At 45.1% G+C, this 17546-nt stretch overlaps 1 protein-coding gene across 9 annotated transcripts in view; it reads right to left on the reverse strand.

Moving 5' to 3' along the window:
• Positions 1-17546, reverse strand: part of abcc9 (ATP-binding cassette, sub-family C (CFTR/MRP), member 9) — a 76650-nt gene that overhangs the window by 10793 nt on the left and 48311 nt on the right. For 7 of the 9 annotated variants that reach the window (XM_045700150.1, XM_045700153.1, XM_045700152.1 and 4 more), the window contains 7 exons: positions 16845-16947; positions 16489-16599; positions 15667-15787; positions 8594-8724; positions 5355-5433; positions 3264-3372; positions 777-880 (listed from right to left, as the gene is read on the reverse strand). In XM_045700150.1, the coding sequence (XP_045556106.1) occupies positions 777-880; positions 3264-3372; positions 5355-5433; positions 8594-8724; positions 15667-15787; positions 16489-16599; positions 16845-16947 (758 nt within the window). The other 2 variants (XM_045700157.1, XM_045700158.1) reach the window with 2 other exon arrangements.

A 17546-nucleotide genomic window follows, 5' to 3' on the forward strand; every position in this document is an offset into this window, starting at 1 on the left:
CTCACATTTTAGCAGCATACTCTCTGATTAGTTTTTCCCTCCAATATGCTTTCCCAAAGATTGTGTGGTTGGAGGTGGCCAGATTGTGTGGTTGGAAGTGGCCAGATTGTGTGGTTGGAAGTGGCCAGATTGTGTGGTTGGAGGTGGCCAGATTGTGTGGTTGGAGGTGGCCAGATTGTGTGGTTGGAGGTGGCCAGATTGTGTGGTTGCAGGTGGCCAGATTGTGTGGTTGGAGGTGGCCAGATTGTGTGGTTGGAGGTGGCCAGATTGTGTGGTTGGAGGCTGCCAGATTGTGCGGTTGCAGGCTGCCAGATTGTGTAGTTGCAGGTTGCCAGATTGTGGTGGCCAGATTGTGTGGTTTGAGGTTGCGTGATTGTGTGGTTGCAGGCTGCCTGATTGTGTGGTTGCAGGCTGCCAGATTGTGAGGTTGCAGGAGGCCAGATTGTGAGGTTGTAGGTTGCCAGATTGTGAGGTTGCAGGTGGCCAGATTGTGTTGTTGCAGGTTTCCAGATTGTGTGGTTGTAGGTGGCCAGATTGTGTCGTTGCAGGTTGCCAGATTGTGTGGTTGCAGGTTGCCAAATTCCAAACACTTTCCCCAAATCCCAGTTGTTGGATTCCCAGTATTACAGCCCTAGATATGACAGACAGACAGACAGACAGACAGACAGACAGACAGACAGACAGACAGACAGGCAGGCAGGCAGGCAGGCAGGCAGGCAGGCAGGCAGGCAGGCAGGCAGGCAGGCAGGCAGGCAGGTAGGCAGACACATACATACCCAGTCCCCCAGAAAGGGCTTTGACCATGTTCTTCAGCTGGGCGATTTCTAGCGCCTCCCACAGTCTGTCATCAGTACAGGTACGCTCTGGGTCCAGGTTAAACCTGCCAGGGAGACATTACATCAGTACAGGTACGCTCTGGGTCCAGGTTAAACCTGCCAGGGAGACATTACATCAGTACAGGTACGCTCTGGGTCCAGGTTAAACCTGCCAGGGAGACATTACATCAGTACAGGTACTATCTGGGTCCAGGTTAAACCTGCCAGGGAGACATTACATCAGTACAGGTACGCTCTGGGTCCAGGTTCAACCTGCCAGGGAGACATTACATCAGTACAGGTACTATCTGGGTCCAGGTTAAACCTGCCAGGGAGACATTACATCAGTACAGGTACTATCTGGGTCCAGGTTAAACCTGCCAGGGAGACATTACATCAGTACAGGTACTATCTGGGTCCAGGTTAAACCTGCCAGGGAGACATTACATCAGTACAGGTACTATCTGGGTCCAGGTTAAACCTGCCAGGGAGACATTACATCAGTACAGGTACTATCTGGGTCCAGGTTAAACCTGCCAGGGAGACATTACATCAGTACAGGTACTATCTGGGTCCAGGTTAAACCTGCCAGGGAGACATTACATCAGTACAGCTACTCTCTGAAATACAGAGAGAGACAGAGAGAGACAGAGAGAGACAGAGAGAGACGGAGAGAGAGACGGAGAGAGAGAGAGACAGAGAGAGAGACAGAGAGAGAGACAGAGAGAGAGACAGAGAGAGAGACAGAGAGAGAGACAGAGACAGAGAGAGAGACAGAGAGAGAGACAGAGAGAGAGGGAGAGAGAGACGGAGAGAGAGACGGAGAGAGAGACGGAGAGAGACAGAGAGAGGGACAGAGAGAGGGACAGAGAGAGAGTCAGAGAGGGACAGAGAGAAAGAGAGGAAGAGAGAGACAAACAGACAGGGAGAGACCAGGCAGGAGAGAGAGAACCCACTGCTGTCTGTGGATGACCATAACAGGCAATGGCCCAGTGTTTGGACTGGGGCCCATCCTCTTAGCTAAAACTCCCGCAGCACACAGCCAGAGGGAATCCTCACTCACTGCCACACTATCTCGTACTACAACTGTTCCACTGGGTCTAATGATGTGGCAATCGTTAACCATGGTGAGGCATCTATAGTAGCTCTGGCTGTCTCTCTCTAACTGCCATCGACACTGTGTTATTGTAGGACCAATCACCCAAGGCCTCTGTTCATGGAAACATCGCCATGGCAACGGGCTGGCTCAGCGCACGGTCCTCTCACTTACTGCCACATTGGATGGGTTGTTATTTCTTATCGGGACGAGAACGTCTTTCTAAATAAACACCACAGGCTCTTTGTGTTTTATAACAAACACAGCAGCTCAGTTATCTGCTAATACTCCAAACATCTTCAAGCTGTGGCACTAGAGAGAGAGAGAGAGAGAGAGAGAGAGAGAGAGAGAGAGAGAGAGAGCGAGAGAGAGAGAGAGAGAGAGGAGAGCAGAGAGAGAGAGAGAGAGAGAGAGAGCAGAGAGAGAGCAGAGAGAGAGAGAGAGCAGAGAGAGAGCAGAGAGAGAGAGAGCAGAGAGAGACTATCCAATGTCCTGGGAGCGGGATGAACTTTCATGACATCTGCTGAGGAGTTTCATATTTTAACCAAACAAACATTTGTATAGCTTCATTTTTACTTCATAAATTAAACTGAATTAGGCCCACTGTTACTGTTCTGTTATTGTCTTCTGAACAATATATCATAGAACACTAAAGTTGTTTTCTACCCGTGTGTAGGCAGACGGTTATCTGTTCAACTTCCTAAACCACAACACTGTAGTCCTCATGGCAGTCGCTGTGTGTAAACAAAGGTGGCATTGATTATACATTGATTATACATTGATTATACATTGATTATCCATTGATTATCCATTGATTATAATCTACTCATCTATTTCTCCACTGAGAGACATGAGGAAGTTACTGTTTATTGGCCTTGTCTGCTTGTGTTACACTGGATCCTTCACTGCCTCTGTGTGTGTGTGTGTGTGTGTGTGTGTGTGTGTGTGTGTGTGTGTGTGTGCTCGCAATAATATGTCTCCTATGTCAGCTTCCGGGCGAGTTCTTGTGTGCATGTCTGTGATTGTCAGCGGCCAGAGCACGTGGTGCTGACCCAGTATCTTGGTTCTAACGTTCTGCACGTACACACTGGCTCACACACACACTGACTGGTTCTCACACAGACACACACACACCTGGTTCTTCACTGCATGTACACACTGGCTCACACACACACTGACTGGCTTTCACACAGACACACACACACACCTGGTTCTTCACTGCACGTACACACTGGCTCACACACACACTGGCTGGCTCTCACACAGACACACACACACCTGGTTCTTCACTGCACGTACAGTGTCCTGGTAAGTGTTCTAACATTCTAAGGTTCTACACGTAGCCGACGTACCGGATGGATCCGCTGAACAGCACCGGGTCCTGGAGGATGATGGACAGACGAGACCTCAGGGTCTGAAGGGGCAACTTACAGATGTCTATACCATCAATGATGATCTGCCCTGAGAGGAGACAGACAGACAGACAGACAGACAGACAGACAGACAGACAGACAGACAGACAGACAGACAGACAGACAGACAGACAGACAGACAGACAGACAGACAGACAGACAGACAGACAGACAGACAGACAGACAGACAGACAGACAGACAGACAGACAGACAGAGAGAGAGAGAGAGAGAGATACAGACAGAGAGATACAGACAGAGAGATACAGACAGAGAGATACAGACAGAGAGATACAGACAGAGAGATACAGACAGAGAGATAAAGAGCAAGCGAAAGAGAGCGATACAGACAGAGAGAGAGCGAGAGATACAGAAAGAGAGAGAGAGCATCAAAGCATATATGGTCTGGTTGTTGATGCCATTCTGTTCTGTATATTGTAGGAGAATACACAAGTAAACTGAACATCACATTTATTATCATTACTCACTGAACATATTTCATGTTTCTACTCTATTTATTTAGTCTATTTCTGGGGACATTATCTTCCCAAGAATGTCCACTGGTGAGTCTATTAGTACGACTACAGTCAACATCGTAGTGTTCAAGCTCGCTCCCTCTGCCTTTATAAGGGGACACTGGGAACAAATATGTGTCTTAATTCATTGTTAAGTAAAATACATTTGTCTGCGGCAGCAGTGCTCGTGTGGAAAGAGAGCATGTATTGTTGGGTTTGGTGAAAGATAGGTTTGTCTGACTTGGCTGAGTAGGAGCGGTGTAAATACAAAGATTATTCAGACAGAGTAAAACCTGAATATTATCCTATGATTGTTTATCAGTGGATTCTGACAAACTGATCTTCAACGTAGGAAAATGAATCCAGAACATTATGTTTTGATTATTCTATTTATGACATTTGACCAGAGGCTGGAGATATGCATACTAACAATAACAGGCCCCCTGCAGAAAGTTGTGTACAAAGGACAACTAAATATGACATCATCATAGGATGTCAGGATGACAGTGACCACAGGGCCGTAATGTGTAAACAGAGGAAACTAAAAGGAGGCTATGGATTTCAGCAGAGGACCTATTTCCCTTTATCAGATGAGAATAAACACAGCTCCACTCAAACTAACGACCATATTATAACATCAGCCTCCCTCTGACTTTTGAAAGGGCACTTTGGGACAGGAAGGTCAAGGAAATAGTTTGACCTTTGGTGTCAGCGTTTGGTTGCAGTCACCATAGTTATGTTATGTCCACTAGCACTTCCCTACTGAAAAAGAGTCGGAGGGCCTGTGATGAGGACTATGAGGAGGACTATGAGGAGGACTGTGAGGAGGACTGTGAGGAGGACTGTGAGGAGGACTGTGAGGAGGGCCTGTGAGGAGGACTGTGAGGAGGACTGTGAGGAGGACTATGAGGAGGACTGTGAGGAGGACTGTGAGGAGGGCCTGTGAGGAGGACTGTAAGGAGGGCTGTGAGGAGGACTGTGAGGAGGACTGTGAGGAGGGCTGTGAGGAGGACTGTGAGGAGGACTGTGAGGAGGACTATGAGGAGGACTGTGAGGAGGGCCTGTGAGGAGGACTGTGAGGAGGACTATGAGGAGGACTGTGAGGAGGACTGTGAGGAGGGCCTGTGAGGAGGACTGTGAGGAGGGCCTGTGAGGAGGACTGTGAGGAGGACTGTGAGGAGGGCCTGTGAGGAGGACTGTAAGGAGGGCTGTGAGGAGGACTGTGAGGAGGACTGTGAGGAGGGCCTGTGAGGAGGACTGTGAGGAGGACTGTGAGGAGGACTATGAGGAGGACTATGAGGAGGACTGTGAGGAGGGCATGTGAGGAGGACTGTAAGGAGGGCTGTGAGGAGGACTGTGAGAGGGTTTTGTACAACCACTTCTTTCAATCTACTGTAAAGTAAAACCAGACAGTCACTTTGAGGGAGCTGTGTAACGAGTGCCAGGTCTGAGCATCAAGGCTCCTGTCCACAGCTTCAGAGGCCTTCTACACCTGAATCACAGGAGAGACAGACTAACCTTCAAACACGTCCACCATATTGAAGAAGGCCAGAGAGAGGGAGGACTTTCCACTTCCTGTGCGTCCACAGATGCCCACCTAGAGAGAGGAGAGGGAGAAAGAGGGGATTGATTAGTTATTAAACAGTCATTACACGCCAGTGGGAGACACAATCTGTCAGCTTGGCCCTCTACTCTCATGAACAGGACTAGGAGTTTTTCCTCACAAGGTAAAACTCAGAGTCCTACAGAAACTTTAGTTTAACAGTACATTACTGTAAAGTTTACAGTAACATAGTGTCCCTTTTTTTCAGTAACTAACACGTAAATGACCTTAAAAACAACAGGACTGTATTTTTTACAGTGTACTTACTGTATAAAATGGAGCTACCCATAAACACGCGGTCAGCCTCACACTCAACCACAGTACATTACTATTCTTAGATCTGGACCGAATTACACAGTTCCACACTCACGTTTTCTCTCATTGGGTCAAAGACACCACACACACACAGCCACACACACAGCCAGGCCTCTCTACTAAGGGTTATATCCCCAGATTTAACATGTTTGAGTATATGAGGATTAATGGGATACCTAAACTGAGTCAGATTAAAAGGGGAATACAGGGTGGTTGTAGAAATTGAGGCTCAGCAGGAGACACTAAACTCATCATGCTCTTCCAGACATAATATCCAGCCCTGGAATGGTTATAAGACACAGTTACTGATACACAGATATAGAGATACATATTAACCAGCCCTGCTTATAAAACACTCACAGATACACAGATAGAGAGATACCTAATAAACAGCCTTGCTTATAAAACACTCACAGATACACAGATAGAGAGATACCTAATATCCAGCCCTGCTTACAGAGCACTCACAGATACAGATAGAGAGATACCTAATATCCAGCCCTGCTTACAAAACACTCACAGATACACAGATAGAGAGATACCTAATATCCAGCCCTGCTTATAAAACACTCACCGATACAGATAGAGAGATACCTAATATCCAGCCCTGCTTATAAAACACTCAAAGATACATCTAGAGAGATACCTAATATCCAGCCCTGCTTACAGAGCACTCACAGATACACAGATAGAGAGATACCTAATATCCAGCCCTGCTTACAGAGCACTCACAGATACACAGATAGAGAGATACCTAATATCCAGCCCTGCTTACAGAGCACTCACAGATACACATATAGAGTGATACCTAATATCCAGCTCTGCTTACAGAGCACTCACAGATACACAGATAGAGAGATACCTAATATCCAGCCCTGCTTACAGAGCACTCACAGATACACAGATAGAGAGATACCTAATATCCAGCCCTGCTTACAGAGCACTCACAGATACACAGATAGAGAGATACATAATATCCAGCCCTGCTTACAGAGCACTCACAGATACACAGATAGAGAGATACCTAATATCCAGCCCTGCTTACAGAGCACTCACAGATACACAGATAGAGAGATACCTAATATCCAGCCCTGCTTACAGAGCACTCACAGATACACAGATAGAGAGATACCTAATATCCAGCCCTGCTTACAGAGTACTCACAGATACACAGATAGAGAGATACCTAATATCCAGCCCTGCTTACAGAGCACTCACAGATACACAGATAGAGAGATACATAATATCCAGCCCTGCTTACAGAGCACTCACAGATACACAGATAGATACCTAATATCCAGCCCTGCTTACAGAGCACTCACAGATACACAGATAGAGAGATACCTAATATCCAGCCCTGCTTACAGAGCACTCACAGATACACAGATAGAGAGATACCTAATATCCAGCCCTGCTTACAGAGCACTCACAGATACACAGATAGAGAGATACCTAATATCCAGCCCTGCTTACAGAGCACTCACAGATACACAGATAGAGACATACCTAATATCCAGCCCTGCTTACAGAGCACTCACGCATACACAGATAGAGACATACCTAATACCCAGCCCTGCTTACAGAGCACTCACAGATACACAAATAGAGACATACCTAATATCCAGCCCTGCTTACAGAGCACTCACAGATACACAGATAGAGAGATACCTAATATCCAGCCCTACTTACAGAGCACTCACAGATACACAGATAGAGAGATACCTAATATCCAGCCCTGCTTACAGAGCACTCACACATACACAGATAGAGAGATACCTAATATCCAGCCCTGCTTACAGAGCACTCACACAGATAGAGAGATACCTAATATCCAGCCCTGCTTACAGAGCACTCACAGATACACAGATAGAGAGATACCTAATATCCAGCCCTGCTTACAGAGCACTCACACATACACATATAGAGAGATACCTAATATCCAGCCCTGCTTACAGAGCACGGAGTCAAAGAGAGATACTAGAACACCTACTTCAGTCCTGGCTATTGTTCCAGCCCAGCATCAACTAACACACCTGATTCAACTACTCAATCAGTTGAATAATGTGTGTTGCAGTGGAGGCTGCTGAGGGGAGGACGGCTCATAATAATGTCTGGAATGGAGTCAATGGAATAGCATCAAACCATGTGTTTGATGTATTTGATACCATTCTACCTGTTCCACTCCAGCCATTACCAACAGCCCGTTCTCCTCAATTAAGGTGCCACCAACCTCCTGTGGTGTGTTGGTACTGGGCTGGATCAAAAGCCTGCACAACCCGTGTCTCTCTAGGACCAGGACTGAAGAACACGGTCTGAGAAGGAGTTCTAGTAGCTCTATATCTCTGATTCTCTGCTCTGGACTGGGTATCTCTCTCTACCTGTGTATCTGCATTCAGGCTCCTCACAGCAGAAGTGAAGCAGCCTCATCAGTCAGGTCAGATAGCAGGAGTCTGCTGAGGTACAGTAACACTGCCCTGAGAGAACGGACATGTGTGTGCCGAAAGCTGGAAGACGCATGCCATACGGAGTCGCCGCGACCAACTAGTACGTTTCTTCACTATGTGTCAACTCACAGTTGAGTTTAGGCACAGGGCTGTGATTCAAACAGAAAGTAAACGTCCACTTGCTTTTCACTGCTTTCATTGCGTTCAAATGTGATCATTATTCAGCGATATAGTCAGGAACAACGTGTGAAGTCACAGTTGCGTTAACGGAGGGCTCTGTGAGCGGGTGTGACTTCTGTCCAGGGTTGCTTAGCTCCCTAAATGTGATCTTTATTGAAGCTACAGCAACAATGTGCCGTCTCACAGTTGCGTTAAGACACAGGGCTGTTACTTACCTTCTGTCCAGGGTTGATGTAGGCATTAACGTGTTTGAGGACAGGCTTCAGAAGGGGGTCGTAACGGACACACAGATCCTGGATCTTTATCTCTCCATGCTGGGGCCAGTCCTCGGGGACCTGGGAGGTATCTGGAAAGAACACATATAGTCCACCATTAACAAAACATGAATGTGATGTGTAATTATATACTGTGATCACACACAATAACTAGGGCTAGCAGTTTTTCCTTGGCAGGAACAGAAAAACTCTGGGCCCTAGTTATAGCCTACGGCACAATAATACATACAGTAGGACATCCAGGACAGTCATACAGTCGTACATCCAGGACAGTCATACAGTCGTACATCCAGGACAGTCATACAGTAGGACTTCCAGGATTGTCATACAGTAGGACATCCAGGACGGTCATACAGTAGTACATCCAGGACAGTCATACAGTTGGACTTCCAGGACAGTCATACAGTAGAACATCCAGGACAGTCATACAGTAGAACATCCAGGACAGTCATACAGTAGGACTTCCAGGATTGTCATACAGTAGGACATCCAGGACGGTCATACAGTAGTACATCCAGGACAGTCATACAGTTGGACTTCCAGGACAGTCATACAGTAGAACATCCAGGACAGTCATACAGTAGAACATCCAGGACAGTCATACAGTAGTACATCCAGGACAGTCATACAGTAGGACATCCAGGACAGTCATACAGTAGAACATCCAGGACAGTCATACAGTAGTACATCCAGGACAGTCATACAGTAGGACATCCAGGACAGTCATACAGTAGGACATCCAGGACAGTCATACAGTAGGACATCCAGGACAGTCATACAGTAGTACATCCAGGACAGTCATACAGTAGGACATCCAGGACGGTCATACAGTAGGACATCCAGGACAGTCATACAGTAGGACATCCAGGACGGTCATACAGTAGGACATCCAGGACAGTCATACAGTAGGACATCCAGGACAGTCATACAGTAGAACATCCAGGACAGTCATACAGTAGTACATCCAGGACAGTCATACAGTAGTACATCCAGGACAGTCATACAGTAGGACATCCAGGACGGTCATACAGTAGGACATCCAGGACGGTCATACAGTAGGACATCCAGGACAGTCATACAGTAGGACTTCCAGGACAGTCATACAGTAGGACATCCAGGACAGTCATACAGTAGGACATCCAGGACAGTCATACAGTAGAACATCCAGGACAGTCATACAGTAGGACATCCAGGACAGTCATTCAGTAGGACATCCAGGACAGTCATACAGTAGGACATCCAGGACAGTCATACAGTAGGACATCCAGGACAGTCATACAGTAGTGAATTTGGGGACAGTCACACAACTGACGATGCAGTAAACAGAGGTCTCTTTGTCAAAGGTGGTGCTCTAAGTGCTACTCAGGACCACTCTTCCTACTGTGACCAGGCTCTGGTCTGTTTAGACTGCAGCATTTGGTTACTTCAAAAGTAGTCTGTGTTTTACTGCTAAAACCATGCATGCAGTCCTTAAAATAAGGGTTGGTGGTTTTCTCCTCATGACTTAAGGGCTTCGAACGGACACAGAGGAAACAAAAGGACTAAATGAATCAAAGGGAAGGATGATAAAACAGGGCAAGATGACAGCTCGTTGCTTGGACAAGCTCCACTCATTATCGTTGTATTGCTATCAGAGCAAAACTTTCCATTACGTCACAGTGTAGGAGGACAGCCCACTCTGGCAGGGGTTCTTTGACCACAGGACTCTAGCAGGGCCACGGCTCTAGAGATGGGGGACTCTCTCCTCCCTCTCATCCATCTCTTCCTCCTCTAGAAGCTCTCCTCCCTCTCCTCCTCCTCTCCTCCCTCTCTTCAATCCCACCTCCTCGTTGTTCCACAAGAACTCTCTCCCCCCCTGCTCCTCCTTCTCCTCTCCTCCCTCTTCAATCTCACCTCCTAGTTGTTCCTCAACAACTCTCTCCCCCCTCCTCCTCCCTTAGTTCTAGCCCTCTTATCTTCCTCCCCCAAGAGACATGACCCCTTCTCTTCTTTTTTAACATCGCCATGGCAACAGCACATTACTTAAACTTCGATGCTGCTTTGGAAGGAGACCCGTAACGGGACTATTGTAAACTCCACAGAGACTCACTAGAGAAATGATGTTGGAATTCAGGAGGAGAAACACTGTCTGTGTCAAGTCGTTCTGCCCCACACTGCAAATCTGAAGACATTACCATGCTGTCAGATTGTTGCCATGTGTGGTTGACTGTTCTATTGCCATGGATTTTTAAATATAGTCCTTATAGATGTGTAGACTATGTTGAGCCATCCTCACTGTTACATGTTGGAGAAGACACTTGATAAATGGAAGCTTCAATCAGTGCTTACTTTTTTAAATGTATTTTTATTTAACTAGGCAAGTCAGTTAAGAACAAATTCTTATTTATAATGACGGTCTAGGAACAGTGGGTTAACTGCCTTGTTCAGGGGGAGACCAACAGATTTTTACCTTGTCAGCTCGGGGATTCGATCTTGCAACCTTTCGGTTACTAGTCCAACGCTCTAACCACAAGGCTACCTGCTGCCCCTTTACTATATACTTAATCTGTATATAGCCTCGCTATTGTTATTTTACTGCTGCTCTTTAATAATTTTTTACTTTTATTTCTTATTTTTGTAGGTATTTTTCTTAACTGCATTGTTGGTTAAGGGCTTGTAAGTAAACATTTCACTGTAAAGTCTACACCTGTTGTATTCAGCGCATGTGACAAATACAATTGTATTTTATTTTATTTGATCTCGGAACACAGAACCAAATTGTGCAGCACACTGGCCAGCTACAGTCTGTCATGGGAGAGTGCTTAGTTGAACATCTATGGATTTCATTTGGTGAGGAACTTTTCAAATAGCGTGAGCAGAGATGATGATCATATTTGGAACTGTGTGTTTCAGCAGGATTCCATTACCCTGTTCTATTGACTGTGTGTTTCAGCAGGATTCCATTACCCTGTTCTATTGACTGTGTGTTTCAGCAGGATTCCATTACCCTGTTCTATTGACTGTGTGTTTCAGCAGGATTCCATTACCCTGTTCTATTGACTGTGTGTTTCAGCAGGATTCCATTACCCTGTTCTATTGACTGTGTGTTTCAGCAGGATTCCATTAGCCTGTTCTATTGACTGTGTGTTTCAGCAGGATTCCATTACCCTGTTCTATTGACTGTGTGTTTCAGCAGGATTCCATTACCCTGTTCTATTGACTGTGTTTCAGCAGGATTCCATTACCCTGTTCTATTGACTGTGTTTCAGCAGGATTCCATTACCCTGTTCTATTGACTGTGTTTCAGCAGGATCCCATTACCCTGTTCTATTGACTGTGTGTTTCAGCAGGATCCCATTACCCTGTTCTATTGACTGTGTGTTTCAGCAGGATTCCATTACCCTGTTCTATTGACTGCGTGTTTCAGCAGGATTCCATTACCCTGTTCTATTGACTGTGTGTTTCAGCAGGATTCCATTACCCTGTTCTATTGACTGTGTGTTTCAGCAGGATTCCATTACCCTGTTCTATTGACTGTGTTTCAGCAGGATTCCATTACCCTGTTCTATTGACTGTGTGTTTCAGCAGGATTCCATTACCCTGTTCTATTGACTGTGTGTTTCAGCAGGATTCCATTACCCTGTTCTATTGACTGTGTGTTTCAGCAGGATTCCATTACCCTGTTCTATTGACTGTGTGTTTCAGCAGGATTCCATTACCCTGTTCTATTGACTGTGTGTTTCAGCAGGATTCCATTACCCTGTTCTATTGACTGTGTGTTTCAGCAGGATTCCATTACCCTGTTCTATTGACTGTGTGTTTCAGCAGGATTCCAGTACCCTGTTCTATTGACTGTGTTTCAGCAGGATTCCATTACCCTGTTCTATTGACTGTGTTTCAGCAGGATTCCATTACCCTGTTCTATTGACTGTGTGTTTCAGCAGGATTCCATTACCCTGTTCTATTGACTGTGTTTCAGCAGGATTCCATTACCCTGTTCTATTGACTGTGTGTTTCAGCAGGATTCCATTACCCTGTTCTATTGACTGTGTGTTTCAGCAGGATCCCATTACCCTGTTCTATTGACTGTGTTTCAGCAGGATTCCTATACCTGTTCTATTGACTGTGTTTCAGCAGGATTCCATTACCCTGTTCTATTGACTGTGTGTTTCAGCAGGATTCCATTACCCTGTTCTATTGACTGTGTGTTTCAGCAGGATTCCATTACCCTTTTCTATTGACTGTGTGTTTCAGCAGGATTCCATTACCCTGTTCTATTGACTGTGTTTCAGCAGGATTCCTATACCTGTTCTATTGACTGTGTTTCAGCAGGATTCCATTACCCTGTTCTATTGACTGTGTGTTTCAGCAGGATTCCATTACCCTGTTCTATTGACTGTGTGTTTCAGCAGGATTCCATTACCCTGGTCTATTGACTGTGTGTTTCAGCAGGATTCCATTACCCTGGTCTATTGACTGTGTGTTTCAGCAGGATTCCATTACCCTGTTCTATTGACTGTGTGTTTCAGCAGGATTCCATTACCCTGTTCTATTGACTGTGTGTTTCAGCAGGATTCCATTACCCTGTTCTATTGACTGTGTGTTTCAGCAGGATTCCATTACCCTGTTCTATTGACTGTGGGTTTCAGCAGGATTCCATTACCCTGTTCTATTGACTGTGTGTTTCAGCAGGATTCCATTACCCTGTTCTATTGACTGTGTTTCAGCAGGATTCCATTAGCCTGTTCTATTGACTGTGTGTTTCAGCAGGATTCCATTACCCTGTTCTATTGACTGTGTGTTTCAGCAGGATTCCATTACCCTGTTCTATTGACTGTGTTTCAGCAGGATTCCATTACCCTGTTCTATTGACTGTGTTTCAGCAGGATTCCATTACCCTGTTCTATTGACTGTGTTTCAGCAGGATCCCATTACCCTGTTCTATTGACTGTGTGTTTCAGCAGGATTCCATTACCCTGTTCTATTGACTGTGTGTTTCAGCAGGATTCCATTACCCTGTTCTATTGACTGTGTGTTTCAGCAGGATTCCATTACCCTGTTCTATTGACTGTGTGTTTCAGCAGGATTCCATTACCCTGTTCTATTGACTGTGTTTCAGCAGGATTCCATTACCCTGTTCTATTGACTGTGTTTCAGCAGGATCCCATTACCCTGTTCTATTGACTGTGTGTTTCAGCAGGATTCCATTACCCTGTTCTATTGACTGTGTGTTTCAGCAGGATTCCATTACCCTGTTCTATTGACTGTGTGTTTCAGCAGGATTCCATTACCCTGTTCTATTGACTGCGTGTTTCAGCAGGATTCCATTACCCTGTTCTATTGACTGTGTGTTTCAGCAGGATTCCATTACCCTGTTCTATTGACTGCGTGTTTCAGCAGGATTCCATTACCCTGTTCTATTGACTGTGTGTTTCAGCAGGATTCCATTACCCTGTTCTATTGACTGTGTTTCAGCAGGATTCCATTACCCTGTTCTATTGACTGTGTGTTTCAGCAGGATTCCATTACCCTGTTCTATTGACTGTGTGTTTCAGCAGGATTCCATTACCCTGTTCTATTGACTGTGTGTTTCAGCAGGATTCCATTACCCTGTTCTATTGACTGTGTGTTTCAGCAGGATTCCATTACCCTGTTCTATTGACTGTGTGTTTCAGCAGGATTCCATTACCCTGTTCTATTGACTGTGTGTTTCAGCAGGATTCCATTACCCTGTTCTATTGACTGTGTGTTTCAGCAGGATTCCATTACCCTGTTCTATTGACTGTGTGTTTCAGCAGGATTCCATTACCCTGTTCTATTGACTGTGTTTCAGCAGGATTCCATTACCCTGTTCTATTGACTGTGTTTCAGCAGGATTCCATTACCCTGTTCTATTGACTGTGTTTCAGCAGGATTCCATTACCCTGTTCTATTGACTGTGTGTTTCAGCAGGATTCCATTACCCTTTTCTATTGACTGTGTGTTTCAGCAGGATTCCATTACCCTGTTCTATTGACTGTGTTTCAGCAGGATTCCTATACCTGTTCTATTGACTGTGTTTCAGCAGGATTCCATTACCCTGTTCTATTGACTGTGTGTTTCAGCAGGATTCCATTACCCTGTTCTATTGACTGTGTGTTTCAGCAGGATTCCATTACCCTGGTCTATTGACTGTGTGTTTCAGCAGGATTCCATTACCCTGTTCTATTGACTGTGTGTTTCAGCAGGATTCCATTACCCTGTTCTATTGACTGTGTGTTTCAGCAGGATTCCATTACCCTGTTCTATTGACTGTGTGTTTCAGCAGGATTCCATTACCCTGTTCTATTGACTGTGTGTTTCAGCAGGATTCCATTACCCTGTTCTATTGACTGTGGGTTTCAGCAGGATTCCATTACCCTGTTCTATTGACTGTGTTTCAGCAGGATTCCATTACCCTGTTATATTGACTGTGTGTTTCAGCAGGATTCCATTACCCTGTTCTATTGACTGTGTGTTTCAGCAGGATTCCATTACCCTGTTCTATTGACTGTGTTTCAGCAGGATTCCATTACCCTGTTCTATTGACTGTGTGTTTCAGCAGGATTCCATTACCCTGTTCTATTGACTGTGTGTTTCAGCAGGATTCCATTACCCTGTTCTATTGACTGTGTGTTTCAGCAGGATTCCATTACCCTGTTCTATTGACTGTGTGTTTCAGCAGGATTCCATTACCCTGTTCTATTGACTGTGTGTTTCAGCAGGATTCCATTACCCTGTTCTATTGACTGTGTTTCAGCAGGATTCCATTAGCCTGTTCTATTGACTGTGTGTTTCAGCAGGATTCCATTACCCTGTTCTATTGACTGTGTGTTTCAGCAGGATTCCATTACCCTGTTCTATTGACTGTGTGTTTCAGCAGGATTCCATTACCCTGTTCTATTGACTGCTGACTATTTTAAACCAAATCTTGCGTGGGCACTGTCCAGCTTCTGTCACAAGAGACTCCAGGGTATTGGGAAGCAGCATTTGGTGTGGGAGTGTGTTTAGTTTACCCATGGAGCCTTCGTAGTTCTCAGACTCTGTACTCAGGAAGCTGTTGACCTTCTTGACAGCAGCCATCTGGACCTCTAAGTCAGCCAGGTTCCTCACCACCCAGTTCAGGTAGTTGGTCACCTGGGTAACGAGAGGTAAACACAATATATATTTCATACATGTTCTATGAAGTGTCATTACTAGGTATAGACATAATACTACTATTAATAATACTATTAATTATAATAATTGTTATTATTATTATTCTAATATGTCTGAGTGGGAGTCTTTTTTACTTCATTGCCTTGGACAATATGAGGTTAGCCAAAGGTATTTAATGGTTGAGAAGAATACATAAAAGGCTGATCAGTCAGAAGAGAGTGCTATAGAGAAGAGTCGTGGATGGGCTATGCTCTCTGAGGAGTGATAAGCCTACAGAAAAAAATACTGTGGGTTTTTGTTACAGTAAAAACAAAGATGAATGCTGAGGACAATACAGCTTCTATTGTTTCACATCTTCTGGCAGTGGGAGAGGAATACAATCCATCTATTAAAAATATCCCTTCTCTACAAAGGACTGGCAACAATACTCCTCTCATTAATGTGACTGATGCAGTCCTTCTCTGTACAGTTCCATAAATGGTCTACTGAATACCTTGTCTAAATACTTGCTGCCTTGACATCTTGTAAACGTCTGAATGGGCACTACAACTACACTCAGATCCAGGTGAATAAGGGCCTGTTATTAAAAAGATTCTCATCTGAGGAAGTTGATCCTGTACGTTGTTTCTGTGCTGTGGGTATGTTCATGTTTAGGTGACATTGGGGAGACGTTGACTCACTGTAAGGGCGTAGGTCAGGCCTAACCCCACCATGCTAGAGGGAAGGTTCTTGCCAGAGCTCCATATTGAGGCTACTGCTGCTGTTAGCACAATGACAGCACCCAGGTAGTCCTGGGAGAGAAAGAGAGACAGATAAGATAGTTAGAGGGAGAGAGAGAGAGAATTTGAAGTTGTGAATTCAACACAGCATGTAGCTCTAATCTCAAAAAGTAATTTCTTCTAATTCTGCAGCTCAGTGTGATAAGAAACCAGGGAGTATTGTGTTGAATATTCAGTAGGATACCATTAGTATTACAATAGTCCCATGTGGTATTAATAATGTCATGGTTGAATGGTGGACATGAATATTCTCTCACCGTTCTGACCTCCAACCAGCGGTTGGCAGCAGAGAGGAACAGGTAGGCTGTGTTGTTGGTATCTGTCAGCTCCAGCATCTTCTGCTTGAATCGAGATTCATGTCTGAAGAACAAATGGAAAATAAATATAGCTTATACCTACCAGACTCTTTCCCATCTGAAAATGTGACCAGGTTTGAACCCGGCGTCTAGACTGTGTTAGCCCGCACGTCTCCAGGTCCCAGTCCTGGTTAGGGTTCATAGAAGCACCTCCGTTAGACAAACACTGAACTGGGATTGTTTCAGGACTGGACCATCGTACCTGATGATGTGAGTTGGACCATGGCTGCTACACAGCTAAGTGACATCTAACATCTAACATTGGACCACGAGAGAAAGAGAGAGAAGCCACGGTGCTGCCAAGATGAGGAAGTCTTCAGGGAGGAAGAGGCTGTCTGAGGGGTAGTAACCGTGAGAGCTGTTTAATGTTGGATTACCACGATTCTGGGGAAAAGGAGGAACGTTCGTGAACTGTTTAGAGTGGGATTCATGTAATTCTGGGTCAAGAGAAAGATTTGGGTTTGTGATATCCTCCTTCCTCCATGAATGAATGGTTCTGGATGGGTTGGTAGAGTTCTAGATGGGATTCAAGTTGTTTAATTCACACTAATATTACATATAAGCAAAGGAACTAACCTTCAGTGTCAACAAATCCACCACTTT

The sequence above is a fragment of the Salmo salar genome, chromosome ssa17, assembly GCF_905237065.1.
Source record: "Salmo salar chromosome ssa17, Ssal_v3.1, whole genome shotgun sequence".
Taxonomy (NCBI): domain Eukaryota; kingdom Metazoa; phylum Chordata; class Actinopteri; order Salmoniformes; family Salmonidae; genus Salmo; species Salmo salar.